Genomic DNA, 24,243 nt, shown 5'->3' with positions numbered 1-24,243 from the left:
ATATTACTGTATCACGCTACTGCAGAATAACTCTTCAACAATAAAATATAAATGATAGAAAAAAACGAAAATAACTTGAATTGCAAAGGAAATGTGTCATATACAAATGACACACAGTGCTCATGCAAGCGTGTGCCAATAGCAAAATGTGTCAAAGGCTACAGGAAGAGAATGCAATACTCCGTAACAACAAATTGCCTCCGTTGAGCGTGAAATCACAACTGTTTACATGAGATTCGTTTTAGCAGTTACGGGCGGACTCGTGCGCATGCGCAGTTGAGTCGCGTTTGAGCAGTAGATTGTTCCGCTTCTGGCTACAGGAATGTGGTTGTTGGCTGTGCAAGCAGTCGCAGCAAGCAGCTAGATGCTACCGGGAAAAGGGGCCTCCAAATTAATATTCGCGTGGGGGAAAAAAACTTGTTTGACAAAGCGCTTAGTATCCAGTGAACGTTGGTCTATCGATTATTCATATGATTCTGAAACGCATCTCTGTTTGTTTTTGAACACATCCTCGTCGCATCTAGAAATAAACTTTCCCCAGGCAAAAAGGGACGGGGCTATAAGAGCTGAGCGGAGTAAAGCCAAACGGATGAATGCCAGTTGCCGTCTGATTATGTGATTGATTGGATTTGCGAATGATCAGCGTTGTTATAATTACTAGCGAAATCCTTAGATTCAGACTAGCAGACTACTAGAATGGAAATAAACGACTAACAGGAATAACAGGTGAGAAAGATTACATATTGTCTTCTCGATGTATCCAAGAAAATGAAATTTTGACAGAAAATTTTTGGCCAAATCGCTACACTAGTATGGAGCAGTTGTACAGTCCCCGGCTAGCAGCCGCGTAAGTTTTATTCTGGAAGTAACGCGGAAAAACGGTTTGTACGAATACGTAACAAAGGCTTTTGACCGTGCCAGGAATAGCTACACAATTGGTGATTACGAGATTGTTTGTTAGAATGGGGAAGGAGAAGAAAAGGGGACATTATACAAATTATGGAAGAATAAGACGATTCCAAATTTATATAACAATTTCATAATGCTACTTTTTGATCTCATGATTGAGAAACTGGTGCGTGTGAATGAAATGTGAAACTATTTCCTAACATAAAGCTTTTTGCTTGTAGTAGGCCTAATAGGCATTTGATATTGGTACTTCGTGAATTATATTATGTCTTGTTATAAAAATGGCCATTTGTGCCAAAACAGGCTCGTTTATTTGGTGTGTGTTACAAAATTGCTGCAATATTAGCAAGGCCTATTTTGTTTTATCTAGCAGACAGTGACAAAATAGATATAATCAGATCGAGAAACCACACCAGTCTTGGGTAATATTTGTATTAACAGATTTTTCAGTATTAGATAACGACATTTGGATTTTTCATGTAGCAAAACGTTTGACGAACTTTGATGAGGTAATAGATTCTTTCGCAGAAAGGAAACCACGCCACGTGAAGGTGTAGCAAGATTAGAGAGACAAAAAGGCTAGGAGCTAAGAATTGAAGAAATGTGTACTTTCTTGCTTGTCTCTTGTCTTTATTGGTTTTATGTATCCTATATTTAATTTTATGTCGCACAAAACAGCAAGTTATTAACTAATAGGCAATAGAGTGCATATTTTCTGAAGAGTTCTTGTTCTTCTGACTACAAATAATCCCATCCGCTATTAATCGCGAGGTATTAAAAAAAAAAAAAAAAAAAAAAAGAAAAAAAAAAGAGGGACAGGCTGTCAAACCGGCCAAATGGGAGCAGGACAGACACCACAGGACATTTCAATTTCCACTGTCCTGAATATAGTTTGATGGCATCCACTACTAAATATACACGTTTAAATTCCACGGAACGAAATACAGTGACGTTCGATAGAAGAATGCTGTCTAAAGAGGCATGGCACTGCACTTTGGCACACTTAAGACCAAACAACATGTCTTAAATTTCCTCGAACACATATGTTTTATGTTTGAGACTTTTGAGCAAGATGTGCGCTACAAGATGAACATATTTTTGAAAATTCGTTTTTTTTTATTTTTAGTATTGACACGGTTAGCAAATGTCGTAGATCCGGGGATGATGGGCGACCCATGTATACATTTAGTGATTTTGCTGTTTATCCTTCGTTTACTCTCACATCAAACGAAAACAAAACGGATATCTGTGGGCAGGCGCTATCAAATGAATTAAAACACATTCACTAATTACGGAAGGCTAAAATATGTTATTAGTTTCAGATTTTATTTCCACCTTTCTGACAGTCAGGCGTTAATCGCCTTGCAGAACAATGAAGTTATTTTTTGTCTGTTTGCTAAAGCAATTTGACTTCTATTAACCTTTTCGGCAGAGGCAGTCAATGTATTTCAAACGAAATGTTCAATTCCGCAGTACTGGCTAGTTTCAACTGTTTGCAGCATTTCAAGTGCACGTTTTCATCTTCTAGCATGTATAGCATTACGCCATAATATAGGGTGACCAAACGTCCCGGAAAACCGGAATTGTCCCGGTTTTCATCCCTGTGTTCCGGTGTCCCGAAAATTTGTTTCGGGACGGTCAAAAGTCCCGAAATTCAGTTTTTAAATACATTTCGTGAAACTTTCTCAAATTTTTGGGATTTCGCTATATTAAAGGAAATACAACACAAGAAGTTAATATATTTTAGCTTATTTGTCTAAAACCTCCATTGTCCCATACTAGTAATCACAGTATCAGTATTGATACACTCAGGCAATAATTTACTTTGAGCGGTACTTTGGCCAACAAGTAGTAAGTTGTATTATTGCAACAGAGCTATGAAACCGTCCGATTGTAACGCCACTTACTCACACACTCATTGTCAGAACAGTGTAGTAGTTGATATTTTGTCAGACAAACTGCAATAGTTTTTTTCTCATATTAGTGGTATTATTGCTGCAGTACTGTGAAACGCAATGCCGAAACGTGCCTGCAAGTTAAGTGACTGTTATTCCAAGGAATGGAATTTCATTAAGAAAGGTCGTTTTGATTACGAAGCAGAGTGTTCCGTATGTAACTGTTTTATTAGTATAAGTCGTGGTGGACGTTCCGACATGGTTGATCACATCAGGTCGAAGAAACACATTAACAGATACAGTGCACCGAGCTGCAGTAAAACTCTTCAAAATTATTTTGTGAAACATCAGTCAAGTGAAGAGACGAAAGTCGAGCAGCCGAGCTTACACCAGCCTACCACACGGTAAAACATCACCAAACTTATAGATCTAGTGATTGTACTAATAAACTTAACAGCATTATGTTTGATTCTTCCATTGCAAAAAAGTTTAGTTCAGCAAGAACTGAAGTGTCAGCCTTAGTGAAACGAGTTATTGCTCCCCAGAGTGTAAAGGAAAGCCTTGAATACATCAAAAAGTCTTCTTTCTACGGGATATCCACTGATGCCAGAAATCATAAGGCCACTGAAAGATTTCCATTTGTTGTTCAGTTTTTCGATATTAATCAGGGAATTCAGACCAAACTTTTGAAGGTGAGTTCCCTACCTAATGAAACATCTGACGAAATTTGAAGATTTTGTATGAATACTATCGAAATGTTTGATCTTGAGAAAAATAAATGGGGTGGCATTTTGTGGAGACAACACCAACACAAACTTTGGTGGTTTTAAAAGACAAGGTAAATGCAACGCATTTACCAAATTAAAGGCAACATTGCATGAAAACATTGAAGGCATAGGATGCCGTGCACATGTTTTACACTATAGCGTGCAGACATCTGCTGACAGTTTAAGCTGAGATGTTGAAACTGTCATGAAGGTATACTCACACTTTTACATATATACTGTTAGAACAGAGAGGCTTAAGGAGTTCTGTGATTATGTGGGAACTGAATATATGAATGTAATGTGCCACTTGAAAACTCGCTAGTTATCACTGTTTCCAGCAGTTGAAAGAGTGATCCGCCTGTTCGAACCGTTAAAAAGATTTTTTCCTAAATGAAGACAAAACCCTCAAAATATTGGTTCAGTTTTTCAGTAACCCTTTCAGTGAAGCCTACTTACGGTTCATTCACAGTGAGCTTAGCACTTTGCAGCATAGGATAAAGGAAATTGAGGGAAGCACGAAAAGTGTAATAGAGGTAAATGATGTTTTGAAAAATACTCTGGAAACTGTTACTAAGAGGAGAGAACAGCAGTTCATCTCTTTTAATGTGAAATCTGTCCTTAAAAGATCAGAAGCAGTGGAAAGGAGTTTTAGAAAAGAAGTTAACAAGTTTTATGACACTTGTGTAGAATATCTCAGCAAGTGGAGCTCCTCATATTTACCCTCATCGCCGGTGTTTGGATGTTACTGGAGATAGTGCCAAAATGGGAAAGTGTTGAAGAGACAGTTTCTTATTTGAAGAGTAAAGAGATTGAAATCGATGATTCCATTCTCTTTGATTAGTTCGGCATACTGACAAATTTTGTTGAAAAGTCTTCACAAGTGGAATGATGGGAAAAAAACACCATTGGAATGTCATGAGAAGTGGGTGAGTTTTTTAAAAAGCTGTGACTGTCTTCAGCATTACTCTTAGTTGGTAGTAATTGCTAGGTATTTATTTGCAATCCCAGCCCATAATGCCAATGTGGAAAGAATATTTTCGTTCATGAATATCCAGTGGACTGATGAAAGGAACAGAATGGAGGTGGACTCTCTTGAAGCAATCCTGCAGATCCTGTACAACTACAAAATGGATTGTGCTGAGTTTTATCACTGTGTCTCAAAGAACAAAGACATGATCAAGAAGGCTGGAGGCAGTGAAAAATACCCTTTTCTCCAAGGACAGTCAATTCCATCCACAAGTGCTCAGTAATATCAAAGCTCATATTAATATTAATTGATTAAAAATTGAATGGCTGTAAAATTTTGTAAAATCTTAATACATTTCTTTATTACTGTATACACTTATTAACTGTCATTATCAATCTTTTGTATCCTCTTACTAGTTATAATAATCGGGTTAACAAAATGTATCAACAAAACATTAATATTTAAAATTAAGAAACCTTGGTACATGTGGAATGAGGTGACCATTGGCACCCGGGTGAATGTGTCCCGGTTTTCACCGAAAATAATTTGGTAACCCTACCATAATAAGGAACCAAACATGAGATAATACAGTACTGGTACTCCAAGAAAACTTACATCCGAATCTGGACATACGAATGTGCACTTTAAGCGGAATTATACATTTTAGTATGATTCACGAAATTCCCGTGCTCTTTGAGTATCCTCTAATATCTTGTTTCTTTTGTGACATTACGTAAGACGCTTGTTATCTGGCGCTCTCTGGTAACTGCTGAAACGAACCTATTTCTAACATGTCGCAGGAAAATATTGTGGATGGTGGTATGAAAAGCGTTTCTTTCAAAGTAAATTTCCTTTTACGGAAGACGAACTATGTGCGAGAATGTGCGATGAATTTCTTAACTCGCAGAGCTTTTGAATCTCACTTAAAAATCAACTCTTTGAGTACGATGATTTAGAATAATTTTGAGCCCAGAAGACCTGACATTTATGTCGTTCTTAAAAACTTTACTGGCATGTTTGTGTGATGTAGCTTAAAGTGTAACACTTGCAAAAAGGGGCAACATTACATGTGAAAGCTTTTCTTTTCTTGTAGCAGCACTACGTATATTAATTTAAACCATTAACTTTTCCTATTTGTGTGTTTGCGTTGCTTAACAGTGATGTTGCTATTGGCAAATAAAGCTATTGGCTGACTGCACCACGTGTCCTATGTTCTGAACCTCCGCTGTCCGTTGGCTGGCGAGATCACATGACGTGAGCTATGACAGGTTTACAAAAGCGCATCGCAATCACGATTTCAATGTTGTGGCAAGAAACGTGCAATGTTTGGTGGAATTCTAATTTATACTTTCGTAATAAGAAAATATGCAGTGTACATCTTGCTGCACGTCAGACATCTTCCCAAAACGTGTTTTGTTCCCTGAGTTTCGTTTTCTAAAGTGCCGGTGTATTAAACCATAACCATTCAAAAGACTGATAAGTTTTACAGTTCCGCAGAAAAGTATACTCTCACTTAACACCAAAGAAGGGTATTTTCACCTGGGAGGAAGTGTACATTTAACCGGGAATTCCGGGAAAAATCCGGGAATTTTTTTTCCTCGTCCACGTATACACCCTGTCATAGTTCTCGATAGTCCGAGTGGGGAGGGAGAAGACGGATTTGTTCCCTTTTCTCCAGCATGTGGCATGTCCCCGAAGCATCAACCAAATGTCCAGTGAAGGTGACAAATGACTGCCTTGGTTGGCAATCATCGTTATTAATTACAATGCAGTGTGCTGCTAACTTGACCAACACAATGAGTAAATGAATCTCATGTTCAGTGGGGGACTGGGAAAAATTATCAAGCCATCTAGGTCAGCATAGCATGAGGATAGGCTAAATAGGATGCCGTCAGTAAACATCTGCCAGATCTGGGCTGCATTTTTAACCCACTCGGCATAAATAAACATGCAAACAGACCAAATGGTTTGATTATTGTAGTTTCTGGTATTATCCTCATCTGTCACAGGTATCCGTAAATAGGACTGAATATACTGGCACCAGCAAGTTCGTGTGTAAAGTCTTGAGAGTTCAGTACAGAGTAGCTATCTATCATAGTCCGGGTGTTGAGGTACTGACAATTGTCACACAATCGGCAAGTGCTACCCTTATGAGGATGAGCTTTATAGAAACCCAGGCAGTCAGATGGCAGTTCAGTGCTAGCAAACAAGAATCCATCCATGGAAGCTCTTGCTACTTTGAGTTTATGGAGAGATAGGCAGCGGTGTGATGATGGACTGACGGGCCGGGGATGGCGTTGTGATGAACTTTATCAGATGGTACAAATAGTCTTTGGCCAAATGGGCTTGTGTGAAGTGAATGTTATTGTAACACCATTGTCAATGGACAACCCGGTTGCAGAGGCACTGTCTGTAACACTGGGTGTGGTCACGCAAGCACAAGTAGATAATGCCACTTGACTGATGTGTTTTGAGGCTGACATAAGGTCTTCATCAAGCAGCAGGTGTAGATGTTGCAAAATGGTAATTTGCCATTGAGCCATTTGAAACTTGCTAGATGTCTTGGCGGTGCACGAGTGGAGGTGGTCATTAGTTGCTCGCCTATGTGAGTTGGAATGTTAGAGTTCAGAGTGCATGGCAGATATCATGCGGAGCTCATCCAGAAGCATTTGACATATCTAGATAAAATCAAGAGACATCTGAAGTAGGAGACGGCAGCATATCATTCGCAGGAAAGGAAAAGCTGATCAGCTGTTGGCCATCGTGGTGCAGGAGCAGAGTGTAGATCAGGTCTGGCAGTAAATGGTAGTGCCTGAAGTCTGCTCCTAAGATGGATTCCACTGCTTCACTCACTAAGAATGTCCATGGCATAGGTGCATGCTTGCCAAGATTGAGAGTGATGGAGGCGGCAGTGCCAACAGTTGGTCTCACAGAGGCATTAGTTGCATGCAGTTTTATGGGTGAAGATGAAAGTGTAGTGGGAGTGAAAAACTGTGGTTTGTGCTGAAGTCAGCTCCAGTGTCGACTAGAAAATGATTCAGTTGAGTGCCATAAACAAAGAGGAGAGAGCCATCGGTCACAGATGAGACCTGTAAACACTACCATGACGTTGTGATTTGTGGCAACTTGAAGAGAATGAATGACCTGGTGTGAAAGTATCAGGCTGCAAGATCAGTTTGTGTAGGAGCATGGCTGTCTGTAACATAGCATGTTGGATCTGAAGCAAATGTGGAACCAGCACAGGCAGTGTGCATAGGTGGGCATAGTGACCAGCCGACTTGCATTATTTTGACTGGCAGGCATGGGTTGGTGACCATGTGGAGGTACGCCAGTGGTATTTTATTGTATTGTATGTTAACTGGGGACCTAGAAATGATGGAGAGGCTCCGTCCCCACCGCAGCCACAGTGGTCCACAACACCACGACTACTGCAGTCCACTTCACCCCTCCACTGCCCCACACCGAACCCAGGGTTATTGTGTGGTTCGGCCCCTGGTGGACCCCTCAGGGAACGTCACACACCAGACGAATGTAACCCCTACGTTTGCATGGTAGAGTAATGGTGGTGTACGCATACATGGAGAACTTGTTTGCGTAGCAACTGCCGACATAGTGTAACTGAGGTGGAATAAGGGGAACCAGCCCACAGTCACTGAGGCAGATGGAAAACCGCCTAAAAACCATCGACAGACTGGCCGATTCACCGGACTTCGACACAAGTCTGCCGGGTGGATTCGTGCCGGGGACCAGGCGCTCCTTCTTGCCCGGAAAGCCATGCCTTAGGCTGCACGGCCAACCAGGCAGGCTTACACCAGTGGTAGTCTGCATTGGTAACGTTTGTCACCTGGAAGACCACATGGAGCAGTAGCAGGTGCCATCTGAGCAAGGTTTTCCAAGTCCTGGTAGACATTGGGAGGCCGGCGTATGTGCGGCGGTAGTGGCCGGGAGTGCAATTGGAGTGTTGGCTAGGCTCAGCCGATGTCGTGTTGTTGACGATGTAAGTGGGGATGCTGCCAGCTCTAGCGAGGTCACGATGAGGATTAATCCATGAGTGGTGCTGTGAAAGTGCTAGCATTCTGTCAGCCAGGCGTAGTTTGAAATCCAGTGGAGCGTCTTCATACGTGAGCATCACCATTTGAATTCTCTCTGCAGTTTTAATAGCTACAAAGTATACACGTCATGATCCAGGAGTAGACTGATACCAATTTGCAGGCAAAGCATGTACCACAAAGCAGAAAGCAAACTATGACAGTGAGGTTTCACTTACCACTGGATGACTTTGCCGGTCTGGCAAGCGGGAGAGGCATTGAGTAGAAACAACTTGACAGCGTTGTACTTGTTTATTAGTAGTTTAGTTTAGTAATGTCATGTTCCGTAGATCACTTTCACGGTTATTCTATCAATATGATGTGGAACAAGTCAGATTAAAAGATGTATATACACACATGAATAATGCTAATATTAATATTACTGAAATGTTTAGTTCTACACATGCAACTACATTTAGAGGTACTTTCTTTCTTTAAAAAAAGTTCAAAAGAAATAATTTTAAGCTAGATTTAAAACTTGATCTACCTGCCAGACACTTTATGTTGTTGGGCAAACGATCAAAGATTTTTGTTGCTGAATAATGTACTCCTTTTTGAGCAACTGACAGCTTCAATAACAGATAGGAAAGGTCATTTTTTCCTCTAGCATTGTATGTACGAACATCACAGTTCTTCGTGAATTGAGATCGATTACTTATAATGAGATTCATTGGCAAATATATGTACTATATGGTGCAGTTGAAATACCTAACTCCTTGAGTAGGTGCCTACATGACGTCCTTGGGTGAACACCAGTAATTATTCTCACTGCTCTCTTTTGTGCAATCAATGCTTTATGCCTAAGTGGTGAGTTACTCCAGAAAACTATTCAATAAGACATTATTGAGTGGAAATATGCAAAGTACATTAGGAGGCTGATTCGTTTATTCCCAAGAGTAGCGATTATACAAAGAGCGAAAGAAGCTGAATTTAATTGTTTGAGAAGCTCAGTTATATTCTTCTTCCAGTTCAAGTTGTGATCAATGTGAACACCCAAAAATTTGGAGAAATCTTCCCTCTTAACTGAGCCCTGTTCATATTCTACATCAATTGTCAGTATGACTATTCAGTGTCCAGAACTGGATATACTGTAGTGAGTTTTTTCAAAATTAAGGGAGAGTCTATTTTCTGAGAACCACTTAATAATTGAAACTTCCTGGCAGATTAAAACTGTGTGCCGGGCCGAGACTCAAACTCGGGACCTTTGCCTTTCGCGGGCAAGTGCTCTACCAACTGAGCTACCCAAGCAAGACTCACGCCCCGTCCTCACAGCTTTACTTCTGCCAGTACCTCGTCTCCTACCTCGGGTTCTTGTCCCCCAGTGTCATTTTCAGGCCAGTTCTGTTCAAATTGTCACTCAAGACTTGGAAGAACGCCCTCAGATATTGTGTCTGTTGTCTTAGGTACCATTTCATGTACGTCCTTTGTTACATGTACTGGGCTGTTATCCCTAATCTTTATACTTGGTTCCCTTGAGGTCTGGATTTTGCCTACACTGCGTCTTCAGAAGTTAGAGTGCTGGGTGCCAAGCTGAGCTCAGCTGGAAACTGGTGTCCTGGTTAATGAGATTCTCTGCGACCTTAATCCCAATAGATTCTTTGACACTGTAAAATTCGAAAATCTCCAGTATACAGGACACTAAATTTGTCAGTTTCAAATAAAAACATTACAGAGCCTGGGCAATGTCCAGCAGGTATGCAGGTGACAGCTAGGGTTCTACTATCATGAGGGTTTTCTGAGAATGGAACATCTATTAAGGATGGTCCCAGCTGCAGCACTTTTATATACTTATTAAGTTTCTTACCACTCATATTCATTAAGTAAACACGTGTAATATCCGTGCAATACAAATAAACATTATAACCTTCCCTTTCTGCAGTTTGTAGCCGCTCGTAGAAAGCAACTTCATATAAGCCCCTCATGTGATCCGTATGCGCATGACTAAGGAAGAAGGCTGTTGATCGCAGATTTTCATTTTCAAAATTATCCACAGATACGTCAGGAATTTCTTGCATACGACCACCAAATGTGCTCATTTATTCTATGTATTCTGATAAAAACAGAACAAAAAATATTTGTAATGCTAATTACACTTTATTCAAACGATTGGCCGATGGAAATATGCGCCTGCCGATAAGAACAGCACTAAGATGTACTGTAGTTGGGGAGAAAACAGCTTGTTTTTCCTCCGCAGAAACAGGAATTTAAATTAATAATGCGCAGAGGAACTTTCAATTCAATAAGCTTCACGACATTACACTAAACTGTCCCAGTATCTCGATGTTCGTGTTAAAATTTTGCCATCATCATACTTCATAGAGTTCTAAACAATGCTTGGCAATCACTGACTTGGTCACCTGTCTGATGTGCCTTCGGTGCTCTTTGCACTTGATGTGGCCGATGTATGCCATCCCGCATTCACATGGTACATGGTAAACGCTTGGTTTCTGTAGATGCAGGTCATCCTTCGCACTCCCTAGCAGAACCTTAATCTTGGTGGGTTGATGGAGCACACCTTTAATGTTATGTTTGAAAAGGATTCTGCTGATTTTGGAACATATCACCCAACATATGGCAAATGTGCAACCTTTTGTGTTTCTTCTTGTATCTCTTCAGGAACCTCTGGTGGCAAAACAGGGTACAGCGCCTTTTGAACATCTTGAGAAGAGTTTACAATTTTGTAGAACACAGATTGTAGATGTTCTATCTCCATTGCCAAATTATCTGGATCTGACAGAGTTCGTGCCCGGTGAATCAGTGTTCTGAGTACACCATGTTTCTGTGCCAGGTGGTGGCAACTGCTGGTTTGCAGGTACAAGTCGATGTGAGTGACTGAAGGTACCATCTCCCTTCCTCTTAACTAGTACATCTAGGAAAGGGAGTAGTCCATCTTTCTCCAGTTCCATGGTGAATTTAATGTTAGGATGGCATGAGTTTAGGTAGTCCCAGAAAACATCAACCTTTTCCCTCCCTTGGGGCCATATGATAAAGGTGTCATCCATGTATCTGAAAAAGCATTTCGGTTGATCTGGGGCTGATGTAAGTGCGTCCTCTTCATATCTTTCCATAAAGAGATTGGCCACAACCGGTGAGAGCGTGCTGCCCACTGCCATTCCTTCCGTTTGCTCATAGAATTGACCCCATATAGGAAGTACATTGAAGTCAGTATGTGTCTGAATAAGTCCAGGAGAGCACCGTCGAACTTTCTTCCAATCAGCTCAAGTGTATCACTCAGGGGTACGCAGGCGTACACGGAGACCACATCGAAACTGACCATGTGTCGCAGTCGGAGATCTGTAACTGCCTAAGGCATTGCAGGAAATCTTCTGAGTTGTGAATGTGAGAGGCACACTTCCCCGCATATGGCAAGAACATCTTCTTAAGGTGCTGAGCAGTGGGGGGTAGGTGGCTGCAACAATATTGCTGACTATTGGTCGTAGAGGAACACTTTCCTTGAGCACCTTTGACAGGCCATAAAATCTGGGTGGTACTGGTGCTTTAGCCCTTAGCTGCTTTACAGTCTCTTCTGGAAGGCCGGTGGAGCTCTTTGTAGCAGGCGTGTGTGTTTACTCAGTGCGCTCGTAAATATTAGGTGTTTACTCATGGAAAAACAATTTATTAAGGCAATATTGTAGCTTAAGTAAGTAAATTAGTATCTATTGTGATCTATACATTGAAGGTTTTGCTTGTACTTGCATAGTTTTCGTGAAAAGATAACTGTTCTAAAGTGCAAGCCATTGGCATGGGCAATTAATTTCACTTTGTTTACATTCGCCTGCTGCTACATTCTCCTGACATCCAGAAGTTCTCTGCTTATCTCACCAGAAGCTAAGTTGCCTTCTACTAATTATTTATTGGTGTAGTGGGATTGTTTGTAGTGTAATTTGTATTGTTTGTATTTGTGTTGTTTGTTTGTAGTGTAATTTGTATTGTTTAATCTGCTGTCATGTGTGACAAATGTGGATGTTGTCGTAGATTAGTTTGCACGGGAGTGAAATGTCAGGATTGTGGGATGGTGTTTCACTGGGGTGATCCTAGTGGGGAAGCTGTTACAGTGCCAGATGAGGCTCGCCAATGGAGTTGTAGATTATGTAACCGTGACAAGAAAATTGTGGAACAGCGAAAAAAGGTTTGCGCCCTTCAGGCTGAACTAGAAATGGTGTACTTCGAATTAGACAGATTGAAGGAGGAAAGAGACAATGGAAGCTGGGAACATGTAACAAGTCATAGCCAGGAGGAGAAAACCCCAGAAATGACTCTTCAGAGTCCAGTGAGTAATCAATTTGATATGTTACCTGAAGTAGAAGAGCCTCAAACAGTTTTTGAGCAAAGTAGTGTGCAGCAGACTCATAGTAACAATTGTAATGTTAGGTCAGGAGTAAAGTCAAGCAGAAAGAAAAGAGTCGTGCTGTTAGGTAGCAGTCACGGGAGATATGTAGGTAGGTTGCTGTAGGATAGGCTAAGAGTCGAGTACCAGGTCACAAGCATTGCAAAACCTAGTGCTAAGCTTAGCCAGGTTACAGAAAACGTAGGGGCCTTGTGCAAAGATTTTGATGGTGGGGACCATGTTCTTATAGTAGGAGGAGCAGGAAACAGCCTGGCTAGCAGTTCAGACTATAGTATTAGGTGTGACCTGGATGTAATAGGAGCAGCAACAGCTCACACTCGTGTGGGGTTTGTGGCTGTTTTGCAGCACCATGACCAGCCCTGGGTTAATATGACTGTCAACCATGTTAACAGAGTGCTGGGGGGGGGGGGGGGTGTTACTGTTGACAGAAACTAAAACTCGTATCTGTGCTGTGCCTGGTGATGCAATTGGGAGGTGGGGTGGTGGTCCAACCCAGTCCTCACCCTCACTCACTCACTCACTCCCATGTGGTCTGTCAGATTTGTTCATCATTTGTCTTTCTCTAGCCCTGTCAGTGTTGCTAATCTTTTAAAGTCAATCCCAGAGTAGAGTACCTCTGAAAAGCGGTAGGGACTGATGTTGTAAGTCCCCTCATCGCACTTTGCTTTCGGGGACTTCCGGCTGCTCCCGCGACGGGGCACCTTGCTTGCCTTTCTTCCTGTCTCCCTTTGTTCTTTTTGTCCCTCACCTCAGCATCACTGACATTGGCAGACCCTGAGTTTTTTCTTAACCTACTTGTGAAGGGTGTAGTTATCTAGCTACTGAAAAGATTTCAGTTGAAAGTGCACAGGGAAAAGCTACAGAAAGTGAGAAACCTTTTGTGAGGCTAAATTGCAAATATACTGAATTCATAAGAAGCAGCCCTGTTACGGACTTAATCACCTTGAATGTTAAAATAACTATACTGCTGTAGGCCAAGTGATATAAATGACTGAAATTCTGAGAGGCAATGACATAGACATGAGGTATACTCCACCCTTGCAGTAGCTACTATATGCTAAACCATAGTCTTCACACACGGTAACTGATACATGAAACTGCTTCCATTGTTCTGGAGGAATGGTTTGGACTAAAATAGCATCCACTTCCACATTACTGCTAATTACAGTGTCCAATGTCTTCCATCTCTCCAAGAACTGAGAACAAATGGGGGGACAGCTGACCTCCTAAGAGTTTTAACACAAGCACCTCCACACATAGCATTTCTGCGAACACAAAAAGGGTGCCCTGTACCAAATTAACCAGGAGTGGAAGGTTAATGTTCGTGTGGCTTAAGGTGTGAATCGGCCATCTGCATTTTAGGTTACTGGGCCAGTATGGGCACAAACTTCTCCCAAGAAACATTGTATCGGGCTTCCTGCTTGACTGCTTCGCTGCTAGACATACTTCAATCTAATGGCTAGCAATGTCAAGGCAACCCATAATCTTAAATATTTTCGGGAATGGGAAAATTACTGGGTGCCTTTCAACTGATAGTACACTCTGAAGGCATGACTTTAGTTTGCTTTAATGATTATACAAAGTTAGCCTTCATGGTCAAATCACATAATTCAATTAATGAACTTCTCAGTCACTTGACTAACAGGTCCATGGTAGGTACCAGCTGATGCATTATCTCACCACCAATATGAAGTACTATTCGGATTAGCCAATTGATTTTCTCCCCTCTCTGCCTTGTTTCTGGTCCTGGAAAGGCAGTCTTTGTGGCGATGCCACATGCTGGATCTGAACACGAAAATTATATGCATTGCATGATGTTTCAAAGGTTAGAAGAGCAGTGGAAGCAAGTTTAATGTTGTGAAAGAATCTTTGAATTACAATCTTATCTGAGGACATGGGGGCTGCTCCTGACTGCTTTGAAGTAAGAACTTCTCTGCTAACGCAGCAGTTACTGCCTACCGCACAAGGGGCCCGGGTTAGATTCCCGGCAGGGGTGTTGTGTGTCCTTCATCATTTTCATTATCATTGACATACAAGTCACTGAAGTGGCATCAACTAAAGAGACTTGAAATATGGCGGCTGAACCCTGAAGGGGATATCCTGGCCAATAAATGCCATACAATCATTTCATTTTTATTTTTTTTCTGCTAGTAGTGGCAAAGAAGACAGCCAATAAACTTCTTGTTTTAGGACAAGTCAGTGGGTTGATTAGAGGAGTGGAAAGCTTAATGGAATTCATTGGTATAAGTCTTTGGGAACTTAATGTTGGGGTAGATTTGTTCACTACAAATATCTAGACTGTAAAGCGAGAATAATTTAATGTGAAAGGTTTGACAGCTGACAAACTGGAGGTAGTGTTGCTCATTGGCTTGTTTCATGAGAACAGAATTTTGGTTGTGAACCTAACCAGGTGGAGTAAAACACCTAGGAAGGTGGCTTTGAATTTGGATGACTTGATAAAATTGCAATTGGGACAAGGATTTGGTCTGTTACAAACAGTGGGGAGTTAGGGCACTGTACTAACATGCTTTTGGAGTTTAACAGAAGACATGTGAGTACTGGAGGTCTCCTTGTTAGGTGAATTCCACTTTGTACAAATTGCCTTGTGTATTCAAAATGAACACTTAAATACAGTAAGAATTTGACTGGTCATTGAAAAGAGAACGCATGAACTGGTAAGAAGAAACATGCATCTGAGAAATTGTCAAGGACTCCGGAAAAGAGAGAAATGTACAAAATTTGTAGGATCCTAGGCAATCACTCAGTTATCTTTTTTAAATGACAAGAGTTTTCAAGATATGTGTGGGTTCTGCCTGGTCACACCTTTATTCAGGAAAACGGTGTGCCTCAGGGTTCCATCCAGAGTGTTGTCCTCTTCGCTGTCGGCATTAACACTATAATGGCCTGTCTCCCACTGGGCACCTCCAGCTCCCTTTTTGTTGATGATTTTGCCATCTATTGCAGTTCTCCTTGGACCTGTCTCATTGATCAGTGTCTTCAGCGATATCTCGATCATCTTCACGTTACTCATGGAGCACTGAAATGGCTTTAATTTTTCTACTGTCAAAACCATTTGTATGAATTTCTGGCAGCACATTTGGTTTCTTTCAGTCTTCACATTTTGGACCTGTTGCTCTTCCTGGAGCTCATGCTCAATAGGAAACTTTTTTGGTCTTGCACATACCTTACATGGCAGCCCACTGTACATGGTCCCTCAATGTCCTGTGTGTCCTTAGTGGTACTTCCTGGGGAACAGAACCTCCATTCATACCAGTCCCTTGTCCGTTCAAAAGTAGACTATGGGTTTTTCGGTCATGCATCTGCACATCCGTCCCTCTTACGCCGTCTCAATACTATCCACGATTGTGACATCTGTTTGGCCATTGGTGCCTTTCACACAGCCTGGTTGAGTCTGTATGCAGAAGCTGCTGTCCTACTGTCGTAACTTTCTCCTCAGAAGGTATGCAAGCCATTTGTCTGCCACACGTGGCCACCCGTGCTATGCCTCCTCCTTCGATGACTCCTTTGATCATCAGTATGCAGTGTGTCCCTCTTCTCTGTTACCTCCTGGAGTTCGCTTTCAGCTCTTGCTCCGGCACGTTTACTTCACGGTACCTGCAACTTCGCTGGTGGGTGTAAACCCTTCACCACCTTGGCTTCATGTAGCGGCCTGTGTTCATCTTGGCCTTAATTCACTTCCTAGGGACACTACTCCAACCTCACTCTATTGCCTTCAGTTTCACAACCTTTCCACAGAACTTCACGATAGTACCCCGTGTACAATTACGGCTTTTGGACCGACCATGGTGACAGGTGTGCCTTCGTCATTAGCAACAATGTTTTTTGGTATCAGCTTGCAGAACACTGCTCAGTATTTACAGCAGAGCTCTTTGCCCTGTATCAGGCCAAGCAGTACATCCGGTGACACAGGAATTTTAATTGCGTCATCTGCTCCGACTCTCTCAGTGCCCTTCAAAGCCTCTGTGTGGTGTACACATTCCATCCCTTAGTGCAACAGGTCCAGGAGAGCTGTCACTTGCTCACTCTTGATGGAGCCACTGTGATGTTTGTGGGTTCCTGGTCATGTCGGTGTGACAGTAAACAAGGCCACTGACGCTGCTGCCAAGGTTGCAGTCGTACCTCAGTCCACTAGTGCTTACATTCCCTCCGATCTGTGTTGCAGTCTGTCAGTAGGTGATGTCACTTTAGCATCACCACTGGTCCTCCTTCATGGGAACAAACTCTGGGTAACTAAACCTCTCTCACCGGCTTGGCAGACCTCCTCTCGGCCCTCGCTGTGGGATGATTTTAGCTCAGTTGCGCATTGGGCACTGTCTTTTTAGTCATCGTTATTTGTTAAGTAGTGCCCCCCCACCACTTTGTAGTCATTGCGCTCAACCTTTGACGGTCTGAGGTTTCCTGACAGAATGCCCTTTTTGTAACAACTTACGTTTTTGTTTGTGTTTGCCGTCTGATTTATCAGCCGTTTTTTGTGAATGATATGCTGGCTGTTGACTGTGTTTTACTTTTTATCCATTGTAGCAATATGGCGAAGGGCATTTAATTTTTTGTTCATAACCCCAGTTTATCTGTGGCGTATTTTATAGCACTTTCTCTATGTCCCTTTTTCTAGCTGTCTTCTCTTCTGTCGATCGGGATTAACATGTAGTTGTCTCCAACTCTTCTCTTTGTTTTGAGTAAGAATGAGGGAACTGTATGTAGAATTAGATGAAATCCTTATACATCTTATGTTTTCACATGTTCCAAAATTATTAAAATTGCATTTTGCAGTTACTGTATTCCATAGAAACTATGGCAGTTGGCCATTTCGAGCTCTCTCCCTTTTCTCTCTCTCTCTCTCTCTCTCTCTCTCTCTCTCTCTTTTACAAGAATTAATGATTATTAAATCATGAAGATATTCCTATTGTGACCAGCACAGTTTCTAGCAAGTGCACACATGCTTGGTACTGTTTCAAGAGATTATAAGATACTTTAAGCATAACATACCTTGGTCTTCTTGCAGAGGTTGCTTGGTGTGTAAGCAAGTGATAACTGCTTAGTTTTTGGATCTGCCAGGTGCGTTGGGGAAACATGCCCCTGCCCCTTTCTCACAGGGCAGGCATCACACTGGACTAGCTTTTGGTCTTTCAGTGCCAAATTACTATACACAAAGTACATACTTCTACTTAAGAAATCATAGAATGTTCACAAGATTTTACAGTATTATCATTTATGTTACATTCCTGGAACTGAAAAGTAAAAGGAAATGAAACCCATGTTACAGCAAGATATTTCTGCACATACAAATATTTTGGTGCAAAATGGAGTTACAAAATGCTGACATATTGAGTTGGAAACAGAATAAACAGTTTAGATTTAGACCCAGAGTGGAGGCTGTAATAGAGTTTATTACATAAAATGAGACTAATGGATAATTAGTTCAATAAATATTAAAACTGCAGTCTTTTGTAAATTTCAGTTCCTTTTGAAGGAACAACTTTGAAAGTAAAAATATTTTCCTCATACAGTTACTACACTAATACTGAAAAAGATACCTGGTATTAACAACCAACCATAATTGTGTTGCAGTGCATTCGTGTGACAGATGCAGGAGTAGCGCAGTTGGCTACATCCCCTGCAACCACGATTTCCACGTTAGCTTCTCTGGATCTGTCATCCTGTAGGTTGCTAACAGATTCAAGTCTCGACCACTTGGCACATTGTGATGCTCTAGTTCGACTGGACCTCCGCCATACACCGAATGTCACTGATGCCGCTCTTGCAAAGTTTGCCGAACAGTCACGACATGGCCTACATGTTATTGATACAAAAGTGATAGTTAAGAAGAAAACGTCATCTGAAAGCCCACCCACCACAACATCACCTCAAAAAACATCCACCTGATGTGCTGGATATGCAGTAGCATGGAAATGTGATATACTCTGCATCAGAAACCACTAAGTGCCAAGTTTCTTATTGTGATATTTGGTAGTACATGTAGTGAGCATTTACTTTGTCAGAACTAAGAAAGATAAGGACAAGCTGGCTAATGTTTTGGTACTGTTGTCATGCAGAAGATTGCACTGGAGTGGTCTATTACTGTCAATTTGTAATGCAAAGTTAGCTGAGAAAATGTGTAATAATGTTACAGATTTGGGTGCTTCAGGTCAACATCTTTAGCATGTACTCTTCTAATCCTGCAGATAATTTGTGTAATGTGAAAAGTACATCATAGTTATATGTGTATATCACAAAATTGCTTGACTGATTTTTGAGAGCAGGTCATAAAAATTTCCTGAAAATTGACCAACTTTTTAGATGGTAAGATTACATTTGTACTGAAGTGCACTATTTTCTTTGCTGTGATTCACACATGTATATGAATAACAAACATGGAAATTCCTGGATGGAAAAAAAGTCAAATAAAGGAAAGGCAACCACACACCAGTCCTCTATGGGTAAGTGGTTGCCTTTCCCTTATTTTACATATTTTTGCACATCTTTAAGAGATGACAGCAGGTAGGATACAGTGGAGGATGATCAAATTCTAAAAGACTGCAGATTTACAAGTATAATTTTTGAAGCTTTTTGTATTATCAGATTACTGTCTTGAAGTTTCATTTTTACTGACTTTTACAGCTATTGGATTACGTAAAAATCTTGAAAGGTGTCAAATTTTTTTCTGTATGTTAAAAGTGTGTTGGATTGGAAACTATGTCTCCGACACTTGCCTTGATTACTATTGCTGTAACATTTAATTTTGAGCATTTTGAATCACCATTTCCTGCATCTTTCAACTTCATAGGTATTTTCACACTAAGTAAATAAAGACCAGATTTAACAATATGTGAACTGTGAAATTATTATATTTTGAAGGCTAGTTGGAAGAAAGAATAATGGCTTGTATTCACATCAGAAATTGTAGTACATGCAATAGTGATAATGCTACTTTCTCTTATGGGTCCCCTTGTTACCTTTGTTTGGTCAGTGAAATTGTGTTTTTGCTTGGGAGCTTCACTAGCCACATTCCTGACATACATAAAAGCTGATGAGCTATGTTATGTTAGGAAGAACTTGCAGTTCTCCTCCATCCTGTACCTGATAAGAGAGCTGCATGCCAATTCTTGTGCAATATTTAAGCATGTGATAAATCATTCTCATTAGAACAGCAAATATTATTACATAATTACTTATAATTTAATTTTTGTGTCCCCCCCCCCCCCCCCCCCCCAGACAACTGTATTCACTTAAAGATTTTATGTCTAAAGTGTGCTTCTGTTGCTGTATTGCTGTAATAAAGGATATCTGTTAAATGTTTACATTATTAAAGTGTTTCATCAGATGTCTTTATTTTATTCATCCTGTAAAGTCCTTTTAAAACTGTAAGGGTTTTCATTGCTGACACCTCACATCCTGAAAGAGTGTTGTCCAAATGTTAAACTATTGTATAAAACACTTGAAAGAAATCAGTGTAACTTATCACAATATTTGTATTTGCTCTACATGTATGCATGTGAGTGAATTCTGCGATTGCCTCTTCCACCCCCCCCCCCCCCTTTCGTACCCTGCCCCATGGACTGTGGAGGACAGAAGAGAAGAAGCAGGATCGTCAACTCCTTAAGTGGTGGATCCAGGAATGTAAACCAGTTGTTGTGTGGCTGGAACTTAAGCAAGAAATAATTGCACCATTTCTCAAAGTCAAGGTGGATGTGGTAGGAGTGCTGCACATCTGGTAGTACAATTGTAGCTGCCTTGGGGAGTGTCCACACAGATCACCAGTAGTGTATTACAACTGGAGAGATAAGATCACATCTGATGTGAATTTTAAAATTTTCCCGGCGAATTGAATGTTCAAACAAATTTCGGGCTTGCAGCCGGTCGTCGTTCAATACTTCGCACAATATTTCAACTGAGCACCTGCCAGTCATCTTCAGGTGAGCCGTCGCAGACTGGCGAAAACGTTGTCTGTTCCGCAATATATAGCGTACTGTAACTATTCTGCGCTTGCGTCGAAAACTTGATAGTTGAACCACACTGCCCTCCGGCAGCGCCCTCGCTGGTGGAATAGCGGAACTCAGTCGCCCTCTGCATTGCTGTTTGCCACGGCCACATCTGCCAGAGAGACTTTGATCTATCGAAAGAACAGTGTGGTTGACACAAGCCAGTAATTTTGGCCAGAGTGAACTTTGATGGGTTTGGTGGTGAAGTAGCCATGGGGAGACAGGAATGCTGGATACAAAAACATTTCAGGTAGTGGTTGAAGTTGATGCAGGAAGAGGTGCTATTGCATAGTTGGATGCTGGTGTGCTCAATAACTTGTGTTGGAAAGAGGTGCCAAAGTTATCTATGATGGTTGGAGGCAAATTGTGCAATTGTAAGTGGTCAGAAAGATGTGTTACATTAGATTCCTTTCATGTGTCTTGAATGTGCATTTTAGTAGTCAGTCCATGGTAGGTGTGTGGTAGTTGAATGGTGAGGTCGGTGTTGTGTGATCAGTAGGTGGTGGTTGAGCTGTGCAGTGGAGTCATACAGAAGACATTGTGACGTGTTGCACAGCCAGAAGAGTGCGAGCAATGATGCCAGCAATGTGGTAGCCAGATGGTGAGGCAGTGCACAGTGTACCAAAGTGTGTTCTTTGCCGTGTGCTCAGGGTCAGTGACAGTGTGGGTGTTGGGTAGAGTTGGATGTCGGGTGGGCATGACCGGTCAGTCCTGCTCTTGTTATGGCAGTTGTGTATCAAGGCTATGAGCTGCTCGAGGGCCAGGACCATGGTAGCAGATGTAGTACTATTACATTGCACATGAAACATGTTCTCTGTATGGAGTGCATCCTATGTGGTGTTGGTGAACCACTAAAAACTCATCAGCTGAGGTGGCACATTCCTTAACTCTGTCAATGGATGTAAGATTGTCTACCTGTTGTCTTTTGAACAGTTGATGTACCAGGTAGAGGGCGGGGGGCATCAGGTTAAAAGGTCATGGGATGCAGGGGCCCATGTCAAAAGTGCAGGAGCGCGGTGTTTTGTAAGATCAGAGTGAGGTGGAGGTGTCATAAGAAGTCCATCCCCAGGTCCAGTTGTATGTCTGTAAAAATATCCATGTGAGGCATCGAGACAGTGACCATTGTACAGTGTGAGGCATGGATACATGCACTGTGATCAATGAGCTGATAGCCCTATGTAGTTGCAATGACATGGGTTTGTCCTGTCGAGCCATCAGACGGTAGTGAGTTGTCAGAACTAGAGTCCACTGAAAGGAGGTTCATCAGAGGGAAGGAGGCAGATGGTACAGCTGAAAACATGGTTCCCAGAAAAGGGACCAGTTGTGAGTTAATGCAGCCTACCGGAGTTGCAAAACGAACCCTGTCGTCGAGGACCGTTTGCCACAAAGGGCACAGATTCACCACGAGATGGGGAAACTCACAGGTGTCTATTGTCTATTGAGCCCTAAGCGCTGTAATGAGAGAGAGGCAGACGAGAACCTATGTCGTAGGGAAACCCAGGAGGAGACGTTTGTGGCCAGGAAGACATAGCAGTGTTGAATATGCCGGACCTAAGATCGGTCATAAAGGGAAACATTTATGGAAACTATTTAATTCTTTAGTAGTGTAGAGAATGAAGCCACAGTAATTTTAATCTACCATCCTTCATAAATTTTCATGGTGATCCCAATAAAACTTGAATATTGATCATATCTATGATAGTTTAGGATTTACTGTTAAAGTGAAGTTTACAAGTTTTGTAACAAAGACATGAATGCTAAAATCTGAACGCTTTAGTCGATCTTAATGATCAACATTTCATATAGAAGTGAATCATTAAAATGACAAATGTCGTAAATATCAACTCTGTAACTTCATTTGTTTAAAAGATACAGTAAATTTAAATTTTCCTGTAGATCTCATTTTATATTCTGAGTCGAAACAAGGCCCCGGGAGTAGACAACATTCACTTGGAACTACTGACGGCCTTGGGAGAGCCAGTCCTGACAAAACTCTACCATCTGGTGAGCAAGATGTATAAGACAGGCGAAATACCCTTAGACTTCAAGAAGAATATAATAATTCCAATCCCAAAGAAAGTAGGTGTTGACAGATGTGAAAATTACCGAATTATCAGTTTAATAAGTCACTGCTGGAAAATACTAACGCGAATGCTTTACAGACAAATGGAAAAACTGGTAGAAGCCAACCTCGGCGAAAATCAGTTTGGATTCCGCAGAAATGTTGGAACACGTGAGGCAATACTGACCCTATGACTTATCTTAGAAGAAAGATTAAAAAAAGGCAAACCTACATTTGTAGACTTAGAGAAAGTTTTTGACAATGTTGAGCGGAATACTCTCTTTCAAATTCTGAAGGTGGCAGGGGTAAAATACAGGGAGCGAAAGGCTATTTATAATTTGTACAGAAACCAGATGGCAGTTGTAAGAGTCGAGGGGCATGAAAGGGAAGCAGTGGTTGGGAAGGGAGTGAGACAGGGTTGTAGCCTGTCCTCGATGCTATTCAATCTGTATATTGAGCAAGCAGTAAAGGAAACAAAAGAAAAATTCGGAGTAGGTATTAAAGTCCATGGGGAAGAAATAAAAACGTTGAGGTTCACCGATGACATTGTAATTCTGTCAGAGACAGCAAAGGACTTGGAAGAGCAGTTGAACCGAATGGACAGTGTCTTGAAAGGAGGATATAAGATGAACATCAACAAAAGCAAAACGAGGATAATGGAATGTAGTCGAATTAAGTCGGGTGATGCTGAGGGAATTAGATTAGGAAATGTGACACTTTAAATAGTAAAGGAGTTTTGCTATTTGGGGAGCAAAATAACTGATGATGGTCGAAGTAGAGAGGATATAAAATGTAGACTGGCAATGGCAAGGAAAGCATTTCTGAAGAAGAGAAATTTGTTAACATTGAGTATAGATTTAAGTGTCAGGAAGTCGTTTCTGGAAGTATTTGCATGGAAGTGAAGCATGGACGATAAATAGTTTGGACAAGAAGAGAATAGAAGCTTTCGAAATGTGGTGCTACAGAAGAATGCTGAAGATTAGATGGGTAGATCACATAACTAATGAGGAGGTATTAAATAGGATTGGGGAGAAGAGAAGTTTGTGGCACAACTTGACTAGAAGAAGGGATCGGTTGGTAGGACATGTTCTGAGGCATCAAGGGATCACCAATTTAGTATTGGAGGGCAGCGTGGAGGGTAAAAATCGTAGAGGGAGACCAAGAGATGAATACACTAAGCAGATTTAGAAGGATGTAGGTTGCAGTA

General features: G+C 41.4%; 1 protein-coding gene across 1 annotated transcript in view; it reads left to right on the top strand.

Annotated features, from left to right (window-relative positions):
- The window catches only part of LOC126419399 (jmjC domain-containing histone demethylation protein 1-like), a 120,039-nt gene extending 99,878 nt beyond the window's left edge, over positions 1-20,161 (top strand). Inside the window, exon 5 of the mRNA XM_050086587.1 lies at positions 18,564-20,161. Coding sequence (XP_049942544.1) covers positions 18,564-18,878 — 315 coding nt within the window. The 3' untranslated portion in view covers positions 18,879-20,161. The remainder of the gene's footprint in view (positions 1-18,563) is intronic.
- The last annotated feature ends 4,082 nt before the right edge of the window (positions 20,162-24,243 follow it).

Source organism: Schistocerca serialis, chromosome 9, assembly GCF_023864345.2.
Source record: "Schistocerca serialis cubense isolate TAMUIC-IGC-003099 chromosome 9, iqSchSeri2.2, whole genome shotgun sequence".
NCBI classification, from domain to species: domain Eukaryota; kingdom Metazoa; phylum Arthropoda; class Insecta; order Orthoptera; family Acrididae; genus Schistocerca; species Schistocerca serialis.
Note: the sequence above shows the minus strand (reverse complement) of the source record. Positions and strands in the feature narration are given on the sequence as shown.